Source organism: Aquarana catesbeiana, linkage group LG02 (genome assembly GCF_042186555.1).
Source record: "Aquarana catesbeiana isolate 2022-GZ linkage group LG02, ASM4218655v1, whole genome shotgun sequence".
NCBI lineage: Eukaryota > Metazoa > Chordata > Amphibia > Anura > Ranidae > Aquarana > Aquarana catesbeiana.
In genome coordinates, this window is record NC_133325.1 from 271,657,950 (window position 1) to 271,682,863 (window position 24,914).

General features: G+C 38.9%; 1 protein-coding gene across 5 annotated transcripts in view; it reads left to right on the forward strand.

Annotated features, from left to right (window-relative positions):
- FGF14 (fibroblast growth factor 14) overlaps positions 1-23,428 on the forward strand; it is a 776,206-nt gene extending 752,778 nt beyond the window's left edge. For all 5 annotated transcript variants that reach the window (XM_073614429.1, XM_073614431.1, XM_073614433.1 and 2 more), the window contains exons 4-5: positions 9,540-9,738; positions 17,783-23,428. In XM_073614429.1, coding sequence (XP_073470530.1) covers positions 9,540-9,738; positions 17,783-17,919 — 336 coding nt within the window. In that variant the 3' untranslated portion in view covers positions 17,920-23,428. The remainder of the gene's footprint in view (positions 1-9,539; positions 9,739-17,782) is intronic.
- Positions 23,429-24,914: the final 1,486 nt, after the last annotated feature.

The following is a 24,914-nucleotide window of genomic DNA, read 5'->3' on the forward strand; positions in this document are numbered from 1 at the left end:
TTGAAGCACAAGCTCTAATTGACACTTTTCCATATTGTAGCAAAGTTGTGTGGCAAGTCTCTAGCAAGGGCAAAGCTGCAGTGGTGAGTCTACAGCAAGAGCTCTGCAAGTCTACAGCATGAAAATTCAGCCACAGTGGCCCCTGTGGCGGGATGACTACTGCACAACATAACAGAACCAGAACTTGCAGCAAACTTACAGAATGTATGCAAAGAAAGTTGATCTGGAGTCATGCAATACTGACTTGCTGCAATTGTGTAACATACTTGTGAAGCCTGGCAAGTCTAGCAATAGCTTAGCAAGTCATTTTCAAACTTGCAGCTCAATTGCTTGATATCTGGGAATAAGTAATAAATAGTAAAGAATACATACTTGTCCTTTATTGGTACTTCATATCCCAGTACTTTCATATTTTAGGTAGAAATGTGTTTTCTGACAAATAGGTGGCAGCACAGAGGGAATGTGATCTGTTGACTCTGTTCAAATAAGATATGTTGGACTGATAAAATTGACTGATAAAATGGCAACTTTCTTCAGTGTATATAACAGGAGAGCATCTGTCATATACAGCTCAGCTGCAGTCATCGGTGGCACATTGTCAGCACAGCTCCAAGTAATACAGTTTGGGCTTTATAATCTGTATCTCCCAGTCTATATTAAATTTGTGACACAGTATATCATAAGCACGCAATTTCAGACAACACATTTCTTATATCTGTTGTCATTTTAATAGCTCATTCTTAAAAAAAAAAATACTTTGATGGATCTGTGACATATAAATAAATACAAGGCAAACCTGATTTGGAAAGTATAGCATCCCATAAAGAGGCCATCATCCGTCCAGGAGGGCAGGCCATCACAGACTTATTACTGTGCCACTCTGCTTGGGTTGCAGTAATTTCACCACCACAAAGCTTGATTGCGTTTGCCATCTCCTGGATATTAAAAGCTACTTATTTTTTTTATAGATGCAATGGACTGTGACGCACAATTGACAGAGAAACGTATTAAACGGTGACTGAATGTGATGTTGATATAGTGATACTGTTGCACTGTAATTTTCCTTTGAAAACTGATAGGTGAAAACCCATGTTTATATGAAATTAATCTACTGTAAATAAGGATTTCACATGTTGCTGTTGATAGCTTTTCATTCAACAGGGACAAATGCTATAATGCATCTTATATTATCAGCATGTGGCATTTTGTGTGTTTCTGTGTTGATACAAAAATCATGAAGGTTAGATGTTGATTATCTTTCATAATGTGAATTTAAGTGGACCTGTCACCAAGCATGAAAGGGCTAGACCATCCAAGAAGTAATATTTTAGTTGTTAGGGTGGATACGGACAAGCTGATTCACATGCTGGATTTGTATATTTTTATTTTTAGTCCGTAGGGTTTAATATTGAGTTGGCCCACCCTTTGCAGCTATAACAGATTCAACTCTTCTGGGAAGGCTGTCAACAAGGTTTAGGAATGTGTCTATGGGAATGTTTGACCATTCTTCCAGAAGTGCATTTGTGAGGTTGGGCACTGATGTGGACAAGAAGGCCTGGTTCACAGTCTCCACTCCACAGTCTCTGTGCAAGCCAGTCAAGTTCCTCCACCCCAAACTCGCTCATCCATGTCCTTATGGATCCTGCTTTGTGCACTGGTCCAAATCATTTGGTGGAGGAGAGATTATGACGTGGGGTTGTTTTCCAGGGGCTGGGCTTAGCTTCTTAGTTCCAGTGAAACTAAGCTCCACGGGGTTCCACGGAACTCTTAGGCTGCTTTCACACTGGGGCGGCAGGTCTGTTAGTGATAAAGAGCCACTAGTTTTAGCGGCGCTTTACTGTTGTTTTGGCGACGCTTTTCAGCCACTAGCAGGGTGCTATTAACCCCTGCTAGCGGCCGAAGAAAAGGTTAAAATCGCCCGTGGTTCTTTGGAAGCTCTGCCCATTCATTTCAATGGGCAGGGCAGTGTATACAGCGCTCCCAAACCGCCCCAAAGATGCTTCCAGGACTTTTTTTTCCCATCCCGCAAGCGCACCGCCTCAGTGTGAAAGCACTGGGGAGGCATGAGAGGCAGTTTTAGCGCTAAAGCACCTGAAAACTGCCTCAGTGTGAAAGGGGTCTTAGCATACCAAGACATTTTGGACAATTTCATGCTCCCAACTTTGTGGGAACAGTTTGGGAATGGCCCCTTCCTGTTCTGACATGACTGCGCACCAGTGCTCAAACAAGGTCCATAAAGACATGGATGAGCGAGTTTGGGGTGAAGGAATTCGACTGGCTTGCAGAGAGTATTGACCTCAACCTGAAAGACCACATTTGGAATGAATTAGAGCAGAGACAGCGAGCCAGGCCTTCTTATCCACATCAGTACCTGAACTCACAAATGCACTTCTGGAAGAACGGTCAAACATTCCCATAGACACACTCCTAAACCTTGTGGACAGCCTTTCCAGAAGATCTGAAGCTGTTAGGGTGGGCCAACTCAATATTGAACCCTACGGACTAATGCCCCCGTACACACGGTTGGATTTTCCGATGGAAAATGTCAGATTGGAGCGTGTTGTCGGAAATTCCGACCGTGTGTGGGCTCCATCGGACATTTTCCATCGGATTTTCCGACACACAAAGTTGGAGAGCAGGAGATAAAATTTTCCGACAACAAAATCCGTTGTCGGAAATTCCGATCGTGTGTACACAAATCCGACGGACAAAGTGCCACGCATGCTCAGAATAAATAAAGAGATGAAAGCTATTGGCCACTGACCCGTTTATAGTCCAGACGTACGTGTTTTACGTCACCACGTTCAGAACGATTGGACTTTCCGACAACTTTGTGTGACCGTGTGTATGCAAGACAAGTTTGAGCCAACATCCGTCGGAAAAAATCCATGGATTTTGTTGTTGGAATGTCTGAACAAAGTCTGACCGTGTGTACGCCCTATAAGACTGGAATGCCATTAAAGTTCACGTGCGTGTAAAGGCAGGTGTCCCAAATACTTTTGATAATATAGTATATTTAGTGATGATGACACATTACCATTATATGGTGCTTAGGAGCACATTTTTTTTTTTTACTTAATAACCCCTCATAATGGCTGTGGAAAACCCGAGGGCCTTGAAACTTCAGTACAGAGATTGCATCCCAAAAGTCATCATACAAAATTAAAGAGGAATTTTTATTTTACGGTTTTAAAGCACTCACTTAGTTTTTCTTTTTAATTCAGTTCAACTCTGAAAGCCTAATTTAATCTAGTGTGATTACATAATCATGATTTAAACTGGAATAATTACAATATATGATTATTGTAAGAAAGAGACTTCCTCTAGGTTGTCATATAAGCAGGGCCGGATTAAGAGCATCGTGTGCTTGGTGCTGAGGGTTTTGGTGGACCTTTTACTAGGCACCCTTCTGCTTTCCAAGAGCCTGTGCTGGCATGCGCAAAAACTCAAAAGGGTGCAGCCACACAGGCATAACACTAGGGAAGCCTGGCATTTGATTTGCCAAGTTTCTGTAAGGGCCATGCATTGGCGTGCACTCTGAGCTGAGAGAGTGCAGCTGCGCAGGCCTAACACTATGGAAGCCCCAGACTTCTGTAAGATCCCTGCATTGCCGTGCCCCAGGCTTCTGTTAGGACTGCTCATGCAGTGTTCATTATCAATCCCACCACCCTGCCCAGGCGGTGCATGTGTAATGCAGGGCCCGTCAGGGGAGATCTCTTCCCGTTGGCCCATTGCTTTCCATGAGCAGTCTGTCCTTTTTGGGTGGCTGGGCCTATATTAAGGTAGGGGCCTGGAGCTGCAGCTCCAATAGTCCCTACGTTAATCCAGCCCTGCATATAAGGTGTATTTCACGATTTATTTCAGGATCTAACACTGAGTTCTTCAACAGCTAGCAGCTTTTCCATTTCATGGGAGTAGTACATTATTGCTAGCTCTCACCAGAAGCTGGTGAGGGAAGCTGGTTATAGCAATTAGTCTGATTACAGTTGTCATATTTATATTACATTTTGGCAAATGATTCCAAGCACCGTTACTATGTTAAAGTTTTCTCGTTTCCTCTTTCTCCTTTCTAGTTTTTATAAGTCAGGCCAAAAGTATTTTGTATTGTAAAATACTAAGACTAGCGTTAAGATGTGCTTGTCTCCATTTGGCTGCAAACATATTTATGCTAAAGGATGCTTTGCTGTCTGTGGGGCATACCTAACCTACTTGGCATGCATAAAATGTATCCAGCAACGAATGGGGAGCTTACAGTTTTCAAGCTTTACTATTGTTAATAAAGTAAGTCATTTTTTCCTTATATTACTTATAATATGGTTAGAAGGAGCTGCAAAATTCCAATTTCTGTAATTTCTTTTATTGTGATTGCACATCGAAATAGTTAGGATGGCCTCATCTGGCCAATATCAGTCCTCATATCTGTGGGCACCAGCATTTGGCAGTAATAACACTTGGCCTTTGGACATTTTTTACAGATCATGCCTTGGGTGTCTGGCTGTCTTCCTTCTCCCCCTCCATGGGAACAAATATGCATGCTTGGCTAAAAAGTGTGCATATTTATGTGACAATCTGAAAACAATCTTCAATAAATATTGTGTTCACTTGTCTATTAACTCTCTGATGTCTTTGGCTAGTTGTAGATGCAAGAGTAAACTCCTAAAAACAGCATAAATTACAACCTCAAAGCTATTACACTATTGTCAGAGTATTGAATGATTAAAGCTGCTTCATATTTATAACCCAGATAATATGCCCCTATTTTTGAAGATAATGACTTGTTGCTGGGTAATTAACAGCAGTAAATTTTAAACGTTCACATTAAATGATTACATGAAGAGGCAATAAAAGCTATGGATGAGAAGTGCAGCAAAAGGAGTTTATTAGATAGTGACTGCCATTCTGCTGTATTTACACGAGTGTTGAAAGTAGTGTGTTGGAGGAGCAATACAACTCACTTGCACACACTACAATAATGATGTTGGAAATTAAAAAAATTTACTTTTTCTCTCTGACTTTAAAATATATCATACCTACCTTAAAGTGTAACCATGTCCAGGCAATGGGCATTCACATATTTGCCCTTTCTTAAAAGCAATAATTAAACCTTAAAAAAGGCCCTCACTAACCTATGTACCTGTAGGCACTAACCTTTTGTAGCTTCTAATCCTTCTGATCCCTAATGTAAACACAGAGCAGGTTTTTGGGAGGGGGAGAACAGTAGGTTTAGTTGCTGAGAGAGAGACTTGAATGACTTAAATATAAAATAAAAATATGTGGCGCTATTCCATCAATCAGTAACAGTACAAAGTGTGGTGAAGTGGGCAGAGTATAATCCACCTCGTGTGGTAATATGCCAAGCAAAAGTGAATAATGGCCACGAATTGATGTCACCATACAAGAATAGATCAATAGAAGCGGATGCAATTCTGCGATAAGAAAAATAAAGTAAAAAATATATATAGGCAATTAAATAGAAAGTGACAGTGCTAGATGAGATAAACAATCACCCCTCAATAGGTGAAAGAATATCTGCGGATATGAAAAAATGACTTCCCAAGTGAATGCTCACAACCAAAATTCATATATAAAGTGGAAGCAATTAAATGCAAAGTGACTCAGTGCTTAATGAAATAAAACGATCACCCATCATTAGGTGAACCAATATATAACTGTGAGTAAGGAAAAAATACCTTCCCAAATAAATTGCTCACAACCAAAGTTCATACACAAGTGATGCCGGTGGCTCAAAATTAATCGCTAGAAATAAATAATAATGCTGATAAAGAATAAATAAAGTCGCTTCTTCTACGTGAGCTAAAAAGTAGGCAGTGATAAAGTGACATATAGTGCAGGATAAAATGTTGAGATCAGCACCAAATATGTGCATAGATTGCAAAATAGTAAATAATAACGACCAAATTGAATAGTGAAATCATGCCATAAGAATTAATAAATGCAGTAATAGAGTAATGAAATAATCAATAATGATAGGACAGCTAATCCCACAACAGAGATGCTGTCCCAGACAGTGACAATAGTGCAATAATGTCCATACAAAAGTGCAGTAGTGATGAGTGATTTCCACAAAGAGTCTTTAGACACAGTGCAAGAAAATGTGCAGTGACTGGTAATTTTTCTTCTATGCACGTTCTAGTGCATCTCCCAGGTGTTTCCCCCAGCCTCTCACCTCCAACAGCGGCCCCCAATGGGCCTAGTAGGGCGGGTGGATAATTCTAGGAGAGGATGTATTTCCTGCAGCGTGTCTTTAAACATCCAGTAGGTCTGTCTCTCTCCATCCCAACTTATCCAGAAAGGATATGATGCTTTTAGGCTGTGGTGGTCAGTCAGCTGCTGTCAGGTCCGCACAGACAGTTCCTGAACAAGGGCAAACAAAGGCAAGTCCTTGTTCAGGAACTGTCTGTGCGGACCTGACAGCAGCTGACTGACCACCACAGCCTAAAAGCATCATATCCTTTCTGGATAAGTTGGGATGGAGAGAGACAGACCTACTGGATGTTTAAAGACACGCTGCAGGAAATACATCCTCTCCTAGAATTATCCACCCGCCCTACTAGGCCCATTGGGGGCCGCTGTTGGAGGTGAGAGGCTGGGGGAAACACCTGGGAGATGCACTAGAACGTGCATAGAAGAAAAATTACCAGTCACTGCACATTTTCTTGCACTGTGTCTAAAGACTCTTTGTGGAAATCACTCATCACTACTGCACTTTTGTATGGACATTATTGCACTATTGTCACTGTCTGGGACAGCATCTCTGTTGTGGGATTAGCTGTCCTATCATTATTGATTATTTCATTACTCTATTACTGCATTTATTAATTCTTATGGCATGATTTCACTATTCAATTTGGTCGTTATTATTTACTATTTTGCAATCTATGCACATATTTGGTGCTGATCTCAACATTTTATCCTGCACTATATGTCACTTTATCACTGCCTACTTTTTAGCTCACGTAGAAGAAGCGACTTTATTTATTCTTTATCAGCATTATTATTTATTTCTAGCGATTAATTTTGAGCCACCGGCATCACTTGTGTATGAACTTTGGTTGTGAGCAATTTATTTGGGAAGGTATTTTTTCCTTACTCACAGTTATATATTGGTTCACCTAATGATGGGTGATCGTTTTATTTCATTAAGCACTGAGTCACTTTGCATTTAATTGCTTCCACTTTATATATGAATTTTGGTTGTGAGCATTCACTTGGGAAGTCATTTTTTCATATCCGCAGATATTCTTTCACCTATTGAGGGGTGATTGTTTATCTCATCTAGCACTGTCACTTTCTATTTAATTGCCTATATATATTTTTTACTTTATTTTTCTTATCGCAGAATTGCATCCGCTTCTATTGATCTATTCTTGTATGGTGACATCAATTCGTGGCCATTATTCACTTTTGCTTGGCATATTACCACACGAGGTGGATTATACTCTGCCCACTTCACCACACTTTGTACTGTTACTGATTGATGGAATAGCGCCACATATTTTTATTTTATAGTTGTTTTTTGGGGAACTGAGTGAACCTATCTATGTGAGCGGCTCTCCATCGGGTATTTTACCGTCAGTTTTACTAATCCCTTATTTTTATTGTGGTTTTGCGCACTGGTTCTCACATATCCTTGAATGACTTAAATACTTCTACTCTGAATTTTGAGAATGAATTGCTGCCCAGTGCTTCTAGCTGCAGAGGTCAGTGAATGCTTCTAATATGAACACTTGTTTTGTTAAAGGTGTTGCAAAGTCTCAGGGTTTTTCACCTTAATGCATTCTATGCATTAAGGTGAAAAACCTTCTGCACTGTAGCTGCCCCACAGAGCCCCCCTTTTTCTTACCTGAACCCAGTCATTCCAACGATGAGCATGAGCCCAGCAGCTCCAGCCACAGTCTTGGGTCCTCATTGGGTAGATTGATAACAGCTGAAGCCATCAATCAAATCCAGTGACATTGGAGCCGGGGCCGGGGCTGAGTCCTGCTGTCTGTGTCAATGGACGCAGCAGCAGGACTCGGGAGCATGCCAGCACAGGTGCCCCCACGGTAAGGGGCTCTCCATGGGGGCATTTGCTGAAGAGGAGGAGCCAGGAGCTCTGACAGGAGACCCCAGAAAAGGAGGATCGAGGCCGATCTGTGCAAAACCCTTGCACAGAGCAGGTAAGTATGACATGTTTGTCATTTTAAAAAAATGAACCTCTACAATCACTTTAATAACTGTCTCAGAGGGGAGTTCCCTTTTTGGGTAGATTTCCTTTCACTGCCCCATGTGTCTACAGTACAGAAAAATAATATAAATCTTCCGGACTGCAGAAGAAAACTGAAAAATGGGGAAAAAGTTGTGCCTTTAGAAATACTTTAAAATACGCCTGCTTTATTACGGGTAATAAGCTCACTGTTATTTTGGTTAAGTGTCAAAAAAAAATATGGGCTAGTGGTTATTCATTTAGAAATTATGTTATTCAGAGAATATGTGTCACTTCTACCCCAGCAGTACACACTAGAATCATTTTTTCAGTTAACTTAATACCTTAGTAACCTTACCTTTGTTTTCATGCTGATTTTTGAATTTAGAATGCCTACCTCCATACAAGCATGGGAAAAGCATACAAGCTACATGATGATGTGTTATCGAAATCAAACCTCATTGATGCATAAGATGACCGTGATGCAAGCACTGTACTAATTTGTAGAATAACTGATCAGCTACCCTTTTCCCACTAGAAATATTTCCCTTCATTTCCTGTTCTGGAGATGCAGCGGGAGGCCAGGGGAAAATCTCTACAAAGTGTGGGGAACTCCCCTCCTAAACTTTTAGGTTTCACAATTAATCGCATTATCCAAAATGCAGACAAAAAATTAAATCATTATTTATTATGCATTCATAAAAAACATTGTATATAAAAAGGATATGTAGGTTTTCCAAATTGGTATATAGACAAAAGGGTACATATACTTAGATAATGTAGGTATCCTTAACAAGACCAATAACCTTCCACTTACCTCTTTTAAATGTATAAAAACAATGTGACTTTTTCATGACTTTTTTTTTGACAACATTAATTGTTACACCAAATTCCCATAGAAAATGTATTTGTTTATAAACTAGTTACCTCTCTCAGACAGTTGTCACCGGTGAAAAATGTCCTCTCACCTCTTGTTCAGGTGTGTTCTGGTGACAACTTTAAAATGTAGCATTTTCCATCACCTTCTCTTTTTTGTGACAGGGGTCCCCTAGGCATATGTATAGCATGAATCTCCCCAGTGGGGATGCAAAGCAATATAAACCTGAAAGGGGTTCAGACCTGTCCACACTCTGTTCAAATCTAAAGGAAAGGGTTTTGGTCAAACAGTACATATACTTTCATATATTTTTGTTCACTCACACTATACATTCTTATGGCCATTTTGAAGTCTTGCATGTAGTAAACTGCTGTAAATCTACATTATATCCATTGTGAAAAATACTTAAAATATTTTTTTAATATTTTTAAATATTTTGCTCTTCTTTTTTCCTAGGAACTTTTTACTTTGGAATGCAAGTTCAAGGAGTCTGTGTTTGAAAACTATTATGTCATATACTCATCTATGATATACAGACAGCAAGAATCAGGTAGAGCCTGGTTTTTAGGTCTCAATAAAGAAGGTCAAGTCATGAAAGGAAACAGAGTCAAGAAAACAAAACCAGCAGCCCATTTTCTACCTAAGCCATTGGAAGGTAAGGGTCATACATTTGTATATTTATGTAAGGTTGCTCACATAGTTGAAAAATGTTTTCCAAAAAGAAAACTACATTTGCAAAACCACTGCACAAATGCTGTGTGACTTAAAAAATTGCAAAACCCACCAATGTATTCTCTGGGGCCTCTGCTTTAAAAAAAAAAATATATATATATATAATGTTTGGGGGTTCAAACTAATTTTACAGCAAAAAATACAGATTTGTACATGCAAACAAGTGTCAGAATAAGGCCTGGAGTTGAAGTGTTTTTTTTTAATGACAATGGTCACCATAACAAATAGAGGTGTAAATCTTCCCAGCGGGGACACAGACCACATTAAAAACTTGGCACAATGTCTAATTCTAAGGCTGGTTTCACATGGGCTTTGTCCGTAGTCTGTATCCACCTGCTCAGCATGCAGAGCAGACATGGACACGGCCCGTTGTTCTCTATGGGGCTGTCAGATGGAAACAGGCTGCCTGTCCATTTCCATCTGACTGTCATCCGATTAGATCTGCTGTTTTTGGTGGACAGGATTGGATCAGATGCTGGCAGATGTCAGCCCCTCCGCAGCTCCATAGAGGGCTATGGATGGTCAGATCAGGTCCGCCTGAAAAACTGACAGACAGACCTGATCGGAAAGCCTGTGTGAAACCAGCCTTACTTTCACCCTATCCAAAACAAACAAAAAATGTTTTGCTCCTACATACACTTTAATTATTAAAGGGGTTGTAAACCCTCACAGTTTTTCACCCTAATTTATTCTATGCATTAAGGTGAAAGGTGTACAGGAAAACACTGCGCTAACTAGTGAAAAAGGAGCAGCTACATACAGTGTGACTAAAACAATACAAAGATAATAAGAAAATGTAGCACGTAGTGAACAAACAATGACAAAATGGCGGTGCTGAAATATATTCCAGTCCAAACAAGAAAAAATGAATGGTAAAGTCCTTCAACCCAGTGTAGTAAACGGGACATATGGTAAACCCAAAGTCAATATACTAACGAGCAGATGGGTAGGGGGTATAATATCCCATTTTGTATAAACATGGATGTAATCCCCAAAATGAATGGTGTTCAAAAGGATGTCAAAGTCTGTGTTGATCCAGAGGGGCAAACCACATCAAACAGAAAATGGCATCAAGGAGAAAGACGGTATGAATGAACTCTTACCAGATCCAGTGGACTCCCCTGTCAGCGACAGGGAGTCTTAAAGGCAGTGTGCCACCCTGGGCATATGGAAGGATATCCCGACAGTCAGAACCTCCAGATTGGACTCTGCGTAGACTCCAGGGATCACCAGGTAGATCTTCACGGTCAGTAAACCCAATATGGATCCGGAGGATGGAATGTCCCTCATATGGCGGAAGCTAGGCATTCACTCCCATTCCGATAGTATGTGAAAAGAAAAACTGTGCTTCCACATAGTGCAGATAAAAGGGGTGTTTTTTATTGCTAAAAAATAAAAGTACAATAAAAAAGTGATCACAGTAAAAACAAAGGCAACATGGAGAGTAGTGTAGTAGCCCGACGCATTTCGACCTAAGGGTCTTCTCCTGGGGCATAAACCACCCACTCCAAGTTGCCTATATTTATAAATAAAATAACTGATAAGGACCAATAACAATGGAAAGGAATATTTATGCTTTAAATGACAATCCGAGAAGGGGACGAAGCACAGTCACAGCAAAGAATGTGTGAAGTTCCCATTACTTCTTGACCAAGGGACAGGTGACCGTGAGGGAGGTAAAATCTTCTGAACAGGGCTACAGAGAGCAATAAAAACCTGACAGAGGTTCTAATTCTCTGGAGTGGGCATTATATTTAACATATTTTCGTTTTTTATATGAACAAAAATGAAAATAGAACTCTTTAAAATAATATATACATTTTGTACAGTATGTCACATTTTCTTGATTAAATAAAATATGCAAGTCCAGTTGCTCGGTAGAGAGTTTCATAATGTTCCAATAAACAAATTATCAGGTCTAGAATGAAAAAGGAAAAGACAGAAAAGAAAACTTGCAATATTTTTTGACATGACATGTCTTCGAGAACACTGACATTGACACTGGTCATTTGTCCAAATCAAATGTCAAACCTACAGAGCAGAAAACTCAGCTAGCCTGATCTGATTAGGGGCTCAGCTGTCAGAGTCAGAATCTGCTGTGATAATACATTGGAAATTAAACTGACTTTGAAGCTTAAAGCTCTTCCTGAAACTTTAGGTGACAAAATCAAAAACTTTGTGGAAATCAAAATGACAGATGATTAATTATATTTTAAACTCATTAAAGAGGTGTTGACCACTTCAGCATCAGGAACACACTTATCTCCAATAAGTATTGTCAGTTATGTTTGTAGCTACAGACATGTTAGGACTCCAGTACAGCATAGCTGCATTATGACTCTTCCAGGTAGCATTAGCAGCATCTGACAGTTCAGTGAGGATATTCCTGTTTTTGCCATTCTGTCACCAATGACACACAGCTAAATTATTAGTGGAGGCCACTGTTCTAGGAGAAACTCTATTGTAAGTATGCATTTTAAGCCATAACATTGACCTGAAAATATTTTTAATGCGTCTTGCTTGTTGCTCCATGTTTTATATGTCAGATTTGAAATGCTTCATTGTAGTTGTCATCCGTAGAATAGAAAATGTGATTATTTATGGTTAAATACCTGTTTAGGTAAGCACAGTATGGAAAATCTATTTTTTTTTATATTTGGTATGGGCATGGTCTACAAATTTTCTTTAACACTTTTGCTGCCAGATTAGTTTTTGCATTTTTCTGCACGGAAAAATTTTAGGCATGGTGATTACTTAAAACTCAGATAACAATTTATATTTTCAAGAAGCAGAGACCCTGGAGAATAAAATTGTGGTAGTATATTTTTTTGTCACATTAAATTAGGGCAAAGGTTTATCAAGTGCAAAATGTCAGTAAAAAATACACTAAGGTTAATTTTAGGGCATACGGTCACAATATATTACTTATTCTTTGGTAAAATAGAAAAAATAAAATTGTACTGAGTAAATAACTACCTAAAACGTCAAGCCTTAAAATTGCATGTGCCCATGAAATAGCAACACATTTAGGTACCCTTAATTATCCATAGGCTATGCTTTAAAAGCACCTACAAGTCATCAGTTTACAGTTAACCATGAATAATGGCTCTAGAATTTTTGCTCTCCCTCAGATGTGCTTTTTGATTAGGGTTGGGCCGAACATGTCCCGGTTCGGTTCACACCAGAACACCTCGAACAGGCAAACAGTTCTAGCGAATATGCAAACCCTATTAAAGTCTATGAGACACGAACATGAAATATCAAAAGTCCTCATTTTAAAGCCTTATATGCATGTTATTGCCATAAAAAGCATATGGGGACCCGTGTACGGCCCTAGGGGACACGTATCAATGCAAAAATAGGTTTTTTAAACTATAGTTTTTTCAGGAGCAGTGATTTTAATAATGCTTAAAGTGAAACAATAAAAATTAAATATTCCTTTAAATATCATGCCTGGGGGTCCCCTTAGTCTGTCTGTAAAGTGGCGCATCTGTGCGATATGTAGAACCACGCCGCAGCAATAATGACATTTCTAAAGGAAAAAATGTCATCTAAACTTGCTTGCGGCTTTAATGTATTGCCAGTTCCTGGCAATAAAGATGAAAAATCAATAAAAAAAACGGTGTGGGGTCTCCCCAGTCCATTTGGGTCTGGTATGGATTCTAAGGGGAACTCCATGACAAAATGTTTTAAAAAATTGGTGTGGGGTCCCCCCAAAATCCATACCAGACCCTTATCCGAGCATGCAGCCTGGAGATCAGGATAGGGGGGGACGAGCGAGCACCCCCCTCATGAACTATACTAGGCCACATGGCCTCAACATGGGGGGTTGGGTGCTTTGGGGCAGGGGGTGCTCTGTACCCCCCTGCCCCAAAGCACCTTGTCCCCATGTTGATGGGGACAAGGGCCTCTTCCCGACAACCCTGGGCTGTGGTTGTCAGGGTCTATCGGAATCTGTAAGCCTCCTTTAACAAGGAGGCCCCCAAATCCCAGCCGCCCCTATGGGAATGGGTATTGGGTACATTGTACCCCTACCCATTAACCAAAAAAGTGTAAAAAAGTAAAAAAGACAGACAGTTTTTGCCAATTCCTTTATTAAAAAAAAAAAAAAAAGTGTCCCGCGATTTAAATCCATCGTCAATCACGCCACCTGAAGGACCCAAAAAAATAGGCTGACATAACCGGATGACCCCCCCCTGACATCACTTGATGTTAGAAGTGGGCGTGGTCCCTCGGTTACATCACCAGGTGGCCCCGCCCTTGCCTATTTAACAGCTGTCAAAGGCAAAAGACAGGAGTTGCCGGGAGGCCTCCCATGTAGGCAAAGCATTTTAAAATGTTTCTATTTTTCGTGTCCATCAGGTGGATGGACATCGTGGGACACTTTTTATTTTTATTTTGTAATAAAGCAGTTGTCGAAAACTGGGGTACCCATTCACATAGGGGGGGAACGGGATCAAGGGGCCCCCTTGTTAAAGGGGGCTTTTAGATTCCGATAAGCCTCCCACCCACAGGACCCCAACAACCACCGGCCAGGGTTGTCGGGAAGAGGCCCTTGTCCCCATCAACATGGGAACAAGGTGTTTTGAGGGGATAAGGGTCTGGTATGGATTTTGGGGGGACCCCACACCATTTTTACTTTTATTTTGCCGTGAGGTTTTTCTTAAAATCCATGCCAGACCCAAAGGGCCTGAAAGGGGCATAATAGGTGGGTGGCTGCCAAGTCTGCTTTATACCTCCATGCCCTGCCCCGCCCAACTTGCCTAGACCACTGACATCACTGCACTTCGAGCTGCCAGTTTGTTGGATATCATCCATATGATAATGACCCAGCAAATACCATGTAGGCTGCCTGAGGGGTAAATTGGGCTATGCACTTCATCTCTATGGAGTCTCTAGTTGCACCTGCACACTGCAACAAGGAGGGTAGAGAGGGGAAATTTTTACGTTACCCAACACAGTAAAGAGATAGTCATTGTGGAGTAGGCCTTTGCTGCATCTGAGGTCTGTGTTTGGGTATAAAACATAAGAGGGGGTAGGTTAACCTGTAGTACAAAATAAACCTGTACTCACATATATCCAAGCAATTCCTGGATGTATAAGCAAGAATCTGTAGCTGTCAAAATCTGGAAACGAAATTGCATCATGTAGACAATTTTTATTTTATTCTTTTTATTTTTCATAATTATTGCAACACATTTTAGGCATCACTCTATTATAAAAAGTAATTGCATTTTGTGAATTCAGTAGTGATAAAGCTCTATGTTATCTCCTAATATTATCTATAGTCTAAAGCGCAATCAGAAAATGTTATTTTGATTATTAGATTACAGTATCTGGTAATAAGATTTTTTACGGCCCAGAGGAAATCCTGTTTAGTTTTCGGTATAATGCAAATCAAGACCTAAAATTTGCATTCAATATTTCAAAAACCTTTAAACAGTTCTTATTTTTATATATAAAGAAGACCGATATTTTGTGTTACCCTAGATCTTTTCATGTTTTATATGATTACTGTATTGTGTAATAACATAGTATAAATATTTGATGAAAATGTATATATTTTACTTTTGTAACAAATGAATATTATATGTCCAGACAAAAGAAGCCAAAATATTTGTAAGTATTTTTTAATACCATTCTTGTACATTTTTAAAGACTAAGGTGTACATTTAATAAATGATGAAAAGCTGGTAATTGGTAATAAATGGTGATAACACGTTTCACTACTTATTACAGTGATACTGTGAGTCCCTAGTGAGGTGTTTAACAACACTCTACAATAAAATAATACGAGTAGGGACTATAAATGAGGGAATAATCTTGTTCCTTCTCTTCAGCATGTATTCACAATGATAAGAACAGAGAAATAGAGAATTGTAATGTACCTGTTTATCGAACATTGAAAGTACCTTATCACCGTGATAAATAAAGCTCCCTAAATGTATCACCAAGTCACACTTGGTTATAAAGACCTTTTTAGGTGCTGGGGAGCACCTTCGTAGTTCATTGATTCTTCCTGCTCTGCTCATATGAGGTACAGGGAGATTGCTATCTTGAGAGTCTGCAGGAACACTGCGTTGCGCCTATGATCTGCTGATCACAGGTGCAATGCTCAGCAGGCTCCCTAGACAAAAATAATACATGAAACAAAAATGTGCATTTATTTTTTAATAAAAGGTGAACTTCTTTAAGCTAAGATTTAGATAGGCAGCTGTAACAGTCATAGTTGAAACAAGCCCACTTGGCATGGATTGCCAGTAAGCACCGACATAGAACAAGGAAAGGAACTACAGAAAACCAATAAACACATTCCCCAATCTCCACCCCATCCAATCCCCCAAAACAAAAGTCCCAAAACAAAATCAGGCAACAAGCCTTGAGGGGTCAAATTTAAGATGCTGTTCATAAAACTTGGAGTAAAAATGCAGTGCAGTGTCTGCTGTTATCTTCAAAAGGCACCGGTCTCTCAGATCTCTCTGATCTCACAAAACTTGGGAAAGAGATAATGCTTAGAACACAGGGAAGAGTAATCAAACAGGGCATTCTCCATATAGCCGCTCTGGTGATTCCATAGTTGGAGTGGGAAAAAGAGATGTTGCATAGAAAGAAATAGGTTGGGTTTATCCAGGGAAACACCCAGGGGAGGCACATCCCTGGGCACTGTAAAGAGTCAGTATCGCCAACTATACAGCCAGATATTAGCCAGTTGGAATAGGCCACTTCTGTGGACAGGTAAAGTGGTACAGGAAAAATGCAGACCATGGATCACAAGGCTAGACAAAAGAGAGCTAAAATGCAGAGCAGTACTCATGGTTAGGTGATTCATGCATGGAGAAAACATTCCAAGGTGAGATGGCTTCCTTGAAAGGTGTGATATGAACCTGCTTAGGACTAAAGTGTTGTTCCCTGCCAGTTTGAGATTTTTTCTGAGGATGTAAAGAACTTGGTTCTTTCACTGTCTTAGACACAGAGTGTAGCTGGGAAGATCAAGCTGAGCAGATATGATGCGCAGAGAGGAGTTTTCTTCCTTCTTGGATATTCTTTAGTGGTGGGGCAGAGACCGCTGCTGACACAGCACTGTACTCTGCATTGTTGCATGTGAGGGCAGGGTGCTATGGTGATACCCTCTTAGAGGGAGGTCTATAATATCCTGCACTCTTCTGCGTTAAATGATACTGGGATACTGAATGATAGTAGGAAACCTCGGGTAGCAGAATGAGTTACTACAGCAGACAATGCCAAAGAGGAGGTAAGATTTTTTTCTTTTAAAGCCCTGCAGGGAGGCTATTTAAAAGAAATTGTCCAGAATAGGGCTTTAAGGGAAATACTTAGGCTCCGTTCACACCTGAGTGAACTGGATTGCGGGTGGAATCGCCACAATTCTATCCACGTTTCCAGAATCATGGCAAAACGTGGAATGCGTTTGCAATGCCCATTATATGGCACCCTGGACGTGGGGCAATTTTGCCATGATTGCCGAGCGACAAATCGCACTACAATCGTAGCAAAAATCGCAACCTTTTCTGGCGCTGTGCCAAGATTTGGTACATTAGCTTCTTTGGAGTAGAGGGAAGCCCATTCAAATGAATGGTGCCGCTCCAAAACGATTCACTAAAAAACATAACAAAGCTCAGATTTGTAGGCTCTCCCTCTATTGGCTGTGTTTCTAACCTTGCAGACAGCATAGCCAGTTAGCTGACTGCTAAAATAAAATCAGTTACAGTATAAGCTATCTAGGAAATTGTATTGTATTCTGTGAATCATTTTGCTTCCAAAAGGATCCACAAATGTGTGCAGATTGTGGGGGTACTAGAGCACATCATCTGTAAATAAAATATAGTTGCTTTTACTTATACATATTTGAAACTACTAGCATGCTAACTGTGTGTGTGTGCAGTATTTGTATATATGCATAACAAATTCTCCTAGAACTTAATTTTTTTTTTATATGCTTTACTTTTTAGTTGCCATGTACAGAGAGCCGTCATTGCATGATGTGGGAGAGACAGTGCCAAAGGCCCGTGTGACACCGAGTAAAAGCACAAGTGCATCTGCAATAATGAACGGGGGTAAACCAGTCACTAAGAGTAAGACATCATAGCCAGACCCTCAAGGGTGTTGTGACTCACTGAACCCTTGGCACACTTGAGCATTTTATCCCCACCAGACTGTCCAAACTCCAGTGTTTGTATTAAAGGAATATAAAAAGAAATTAAAAAAAAGTAGATACGCACTGGCTCTTCGCTGTTCCAGAACCAATATGTTGAAGATTGATAAAACTCAGTGTGTATCTCCTCCCTTCACAAGAAGACACCTGGGGAACCAGCTAAACTCAGACCATGGAATGCCCTACCAGATATGGAATGCCTTTTTAATATCTTATCCGTGACTGTGACACTTCATGTGAATGACATACTTCACAAGTACACTTGATACCTTGCCTGCTGACAATGACCCTTTCCCCCCTTTTGAGTCCAATTACAGCGAAATCCATGTGTTTAAGTTCTATTTTGTAGCACACAAATATTAAGTAATTTATAGTTAGACGCTGTAAACTGCGCTATAAAGGATTTCTCTAACCTTTTTTTACAAGGCTGCTTGCACCACTGTCTGTGACCTTTTTGCAGGGATTGCGTTCCTCTAGAACTTGAATGTTTCAGGTGGCTTAGTTATGAAAGCAATCAGGGAATCGGGAAGCCTTCAAATCGCTACTCTCTAAACACTTTCAAACAGGACTTAAAGACTTGTCAAGTGTGACAGCAGATGTTGTGCTTCAGAAGTTGGTGATAAATACTAGAGGGATATATGTCAAACACGCCCAGTGAGAAATAGGCTGAGACTAGTGTTTGATACACCCTATACTTTCCTTTTTGTGTGTTTTATACATATCACAGGCTTACTGGTAATGGTGACATTTGCCTTACCCAGCAAGCAAGACCCACATGCTTTTTAAAATGGTGGGTCCATAGAATTCTGTAGGCCTTGTAGGCCTGAATTAAGGCTCATTTTTCATCTATAATTCCTCATATTTAAAACTATCAACATAGCGAGCAACTGTTGTTCTAGCTACAGTTATTCAAAAGAGAAAAACTCTTTTTTTTAATTTTAAAAGCTCATGTTAAAGTGCACCCATTGTCAGCTCAGGAAGGAGGTCGCCACTTTGTGGCCTAAATAAATACTTGTGAGAATACTGATGATTCTTCCAATATATTAAAAACAGACCAATACCACTATTAGTAAATTGGTCATTCAAGTAGCTTTCAAGCTTGCAAAAAGGTTGCCTCCATTTTGAGATCATAATTTCATCTCTGGCAGTTCCTGCAAATTAGTTTTGCTAAGCATGGGCACATTGTTTGCTGTGTCCCCTTTTTTTGCAACAGCAATGCAAAGTAGTATCTGAACACCATGTTTTAATATTTTCCTATTTGCTAAAAAACAGAGACGCAAATACAATATTTTAGGTAAGCATGCAGAGTCCAGTAGTATTAATTTCCACACTAAATTTTGCATAGTCCTAACATGATATCTTCAGGAACCAGAATTTACATGTTAAAGGTGCCTTGCTTAGGTTGTGGCATATTTTACACAAATCCACTTTATGTGGAACCAGAACTTTCAAGCGAATCAGAAGTCATTAGGTGCCTATTGTATGTCTGTCATGTGACTAGGTTTTCACAAAGGCATTGGGTTCCTCACATGTAACAGTTATTAATTCCAACAAGTTGTCCATCCATTGTATACAAGATACAGTGAGGTCATTCTGTAAACATGCATAGAGAAGGTACGCTTCCTTGAGTAATGCTTACCAGATTCAAATAACTACCCACTGGGGCATCTTAAGTGGAAAAAATATAACCTTTAGTTGGCTGTTTTAGTTGGCAGAAACGGGTACCTCTTTTTTTTCCGCTTTTGCACAGTGTCTGCTAAAATGTATTGCTTCTTTTAATCCACAATGTTTTACAGCTGTTTATGGGATCAACATGTTTGCTTATGAAGGATTTACTGCAACAGTTTATTTCTGGAATCTATTTACAATGATTTAAATGTGAGCTGCTTCGACTGTTGAGAACATTTGCTGCTAAGCCACATTCTCTGCTCATAGTTATCACTCACATCTTTGCTATGTCAAACAGCTATTGCTTGTCCCTCTCATGACAGTGAAGCACATTAGCAGACATTCTCTACTATGTTCTACAAAGTGAGAAATTAGCCAATGTATAATAATTAAAATTGCACAACATAGATTTCATAATAACCTGTGTGGGGCTGGTGTCCCAACTTCTGGTATAGAGTCCCAATCCATTGTCATAACAGTCTACATACAGGGCTGTGCGCCCAGCGAACCAGTTGACTGGTTGAAATTAAGGCTGATTTTATTTTTGTAAATGATGACTATGTTATGTATGTGTTCTATAATCTTTGTTTCTTCTATGTTTCTACAACTTGTGTAAGAGGTTTGTTTTTTTTTTTTTTTTTTTTTGAATGGCTGTTTTATGGGATTATTTTTTTCCCTTTTAATATGTTGACGAATATGACAGTAATATTTGTTGTCTGTGTGTTTCTTTGCTTAAGTTCTTTTAGTTTGGTGTCTCATCTGTTGCATGGGAAGAGGGTGGCGATCTGCATGTAGTAAGCTATGTGTATCAAGAAATGTTGGTATGTATTACTAAATTGACATACATACAGTATATGCAAAGCGTTTGTCTGCATTGTACAGTTTACGTGTTTAATATTATTTGTTGTACACACAATTGCAACATATTAAAAAAAAAAAGGTTTTTACAAAGAAAAAATATAAACCATTCACCAATATTCATACAATACAAAATTAAAAAGGGCTTGCACTGGACACTGTTAAAAGTAAGCTACAGGCAAGTCATATATAGTGCTAGATAATGTTCCCTAAGATATAGAGTACTATATAATGTTCCCCAAAACATACCAAAGAGTGTTCTAACCTAGTGTTCACCTCTTATGTGTTAAGGAGAATATGTCAGTGCAGTTAATAAAAAAAAATTCTAACCACACAAGGAAACAAATACAATCAGCTACAAATGTGTTGTGTCTAAAGTGTTAAATAGTAAAACTGTTCATTTTACAATTGCAAATATTAGCTTATATTCTTCCAAATATGCATGTAGGTGCACATGTTACATCCCCAGAATGCACATACTTTTTCATATATAATGGTTTCTGACTATTGTTTAAAAAAATCAGCGCAACAAGGACCTCCTTTTCCTTGCAAAACATTTATAAATGGCTTATTGGTTATAGAGAGGATGAATAACCATTTGTACAATCTTGGTTTGGCGATGTAATCTAAAAGGAATGTTATAATTATACATTATTATTTATTTTCTTATTAAAGTTTTTCTGAAAAATTGTTCCATGCCAGACTGATTTGGTCACTGATTATTAGGAGTTGGGGAATGGGGTGCCTTTTACAATTGTTTACATGAATGTTCGGTCCTTGTGCAGGGTTTTTGAATATATAGTACATGTGTTTAAATACATTTTCGATTGCACTATATTATTCCATTGAATCATCTGAGTTTACTAATCAGTGAGTGGCTTTTGCATTTGTACAAATGTTGTAAAACAAGAGTTGTTCACACAGTTGAAGAATTATGTGAATTGAAGGCCCTGCATTCACAGTGATGATAGGTTGGTGTGTCCACGGAAACACAAGTACAGCCAAATAAACATCTGTTAGTGACTTTTTGAAGCAAATACATTTAAGGAACTAATTCAAATGCCTCCTCTATGCTCCATAGCAACTATTTACAGATCTGTCAGGGATCAGTTATTTGTAACAGATGAAAAATAATGGCTTTTCTGGCCAGAAGACCGCCTATGGTTCCCTATGATAAATGCTAAATATTTTCTTAGTAATAAAAAAGAAAAAATAAACTAAATTCTATGCCTGTGTTGCATGGACTACAGACTCACAGAAAAACATGATCATAATGATAATATATCAAGTAAAGCTATTGTATTATTAGATTATTACATAGCTTTGTCTCCTCCAGTCATTAAAGCCCAATTCTGAGATCAATGTGCACCTCCCCATATTTAGTTGTAATCATTCAAATCATTTCCTTAAATTAACTGCAGTAATGTAACAACCACTGTTCCTTTCTCCTTGTCTTGAGCAAGGGGCTGTGTGTGAGTTTTAATGGCACTGATGTATCAGAATGTTCTAAAGCATCTTTGATCCGATAACTACAGTTCCCAGCAAGATATATGTTTTCATTGCTGCTTGGGACAGAGAATGAACAAGTGTGGATGTTCCCTGGGGTGTTCTTTGAGTCTGACAAAAAATCCTGTATGTGTAATAATTTGCAGATACCCACTACCAAAAATAACAACAGTTAATCCAGGCTGCATGATGATGCAACTGTTTGTGGTCATAAACTTCAGGTTCCTATAACTGCTTGGGATCACAGAAATAGGCTGGATGATGCTGGGTGTCATCCATCCAGGAGGTGGGGTGGTGTATAACATGCAAGAATACAGGATGAGAAGAGGAACACAGTGGTGCTGAGGAAAGTAAGCATCGACTTCCAAGATTCCAAAGTGATCTGGTAAAATGTATTCCAAAGTCTAGAAAAAAAATTAATTTAAGTTGGGCTTTAATTATTGTACACTGAAAAGCTTGCAGTCAAAACTGTTTTTTGAAAATAATGCAGCTTGGTTTCCCATGTAATATTAGTCATGCATATGCCTTTCTTTTTTGTGGAAAACCATGCAAAATGAAGTATGTCAGAAAATTAGAGCACTGCTAAATATAGAGCTGAATGTCAAGAAACAATGCCTTTGGCTGCCTTGCATACCATCATTCCAGAGAGGTTGTGTGCGTGGCATTGCTTCTTATTTAGAAGGACAATGGCATTTGTCTAGCAGAGAACACAGTATAGCTAAAAGGATAAGAAAGGAAATGTCAAGGGAAATGGAAATGAATAAAGACAATCTAAACTTATGTTATATGTTTTATGCCATGTTTGCTCAAAATCTAGACAACAGAAATACAAATATTTCATAGGTGACACAATCTAACAAAGAGTACAATGTGCCAAAATTTACAACATGAACTAGAACCCAGATAATTCTTATTTAGAAACGAGCGACTGCGTGCACTCCTCCTAGCAGTGACTATTATAGGAAATGACAAAGGGGTTGATTTACTAAAACTGGGAACTGCAAAATCTTGTGCAGCTCTGCATGCAAACCAATCAGCTTCTACATTTTATTGTCAAAGCTTAAATGAACAAGCTGAAGTTGGAAGCTGATTGGCTATCATGCACAGCTGCACCAGATTTTGTACTCTGCAGTTTTAGTAAATCAACCCCATAGTGTCTATGTTTTTTCATCTTTGTTACAGACCATCCTAGAGAACTACGAGAACCCACATGCCCAAAAAAACAAGGGGTTAATATGCAAAATTTAGTTGTACGCTACTTTCCTATGCAAGATGTCTTTAAATGACTATTATGTTGTGCACTTCCAAAAATGATGGCTCCTATATTGTCCCAGCAAGAACGCATCCTAAAAAAGCTAAAAACGTGTCATTTCTTTTATATTGGTTGAATAAAGTGTCAGCTCTGTCTTTAGACATTGGGTTTACGTATTTATTTTATTTTTTTCAAAATCTTTAAAAATGTAGAGGTCTATCTCTTTCCATGTGTGTTATGTGTTATTATATAGGGCCATATGTATTGCTGCACCTTTTCCAAACGACTTTGAAATATTAAATAGATTGAGAATTAAAATGTGCTTTAAAAAATATGTGTCATGTTACATTCTTTTTACACAGTATTGAAAGCATTATTGCAATCAAATGACCACAAATTATGTAGTTGTGTAATATACCCAACAAAGATTGACCCTTTCTGCTTGCAAAAATCAAATATACCTTCCTGAAAATAGGTTTATGTTCTCGTGTCTCTTATGTCTGAGGCAACAAACAGATCCTGAAAATGTTTTCTTCATTAAAGCAGCTACAACAATAGAGCCAGCTTGGAAGAACATACATTTTGAAGTTTCTCTGCAGTGCTTCATAAGTGTAGAGCATTGCACATGTGGTCCGTCAAGGGATTTAAGAAAACTAGACTTGCGTTACTATTTTTCTTATTATGCTGTTATTCAGCATCCTGTCTGTTAGTATACTCAAATCTTTCCCTGGAGTTAAGGTAACTTCCACAGCTTAAAATAATTACATTTCAGTGTTCAGAGATATAACTTGTTTATGTGTTTTTTTTTTCCCAAAAGACAGACAGTACTTGATGAATTTTCTATAATATTAGTAAAATGGCGTTATAGTGTAGATATTACTACCAGTAAATCAAGTTTGAGAATGTCTAAACATACCAGCATTACATTTTCTTATAAACACAAAATCAAGTTAGTTATTTTTCAACAAACGATGTATTGAAATTCTGTCAGCTAATAATACCCTACACTAAAGCCCAAAACATAGACAGCAATTTTAGATCTTTGCTTGTAAATGCCAGTTTACACCAACTTCCGAAAACATCTACAAAGCATTTTTTAAGTGTTGAACAGCTTATTTTGAAGCTCTTAATGTAGCTTTCTGCTCTAACACAGGTGTGTAGAATTGAGATTCTAATTGGAGTGTTGGATGTCACTTTAAAAAAGCTTTTGGCAGGCTTTAGCAAGTTTTTAACACCTGAGAAAGTTGAATGCATGTTTAAAGTAACATTTAGCTCCTGGTTTGAGATATTTTTTCAATACGCAGGGCTAGAGTTGAAGGGTTAATTACCAATTCAGCTCTCGCACCTGTATACCCCTTAGGTCCCATTCACACCCAAGCATTTTGTATCTCGAAGCTCCAAAAAGCCCAGCATCCAAAATCCTATTTATTATAATAAAGACTGTTCAGATATGATCATTCAGCTGCCTGTAGCATGAAACTGGACATTCCAAAAGCTGCACAAGCTAATTTTAAGGCAGATGTGGTCATTTTTTTGGCCCCAGAGACTTCAATAGGATGCCTGTAAAAGCTTGAATTGAGCTCAAGTGTTTTTTGGCATATTTCAGATATTTTTGAACCTGTAAGAGCTGGTCTTCTCTCATAAT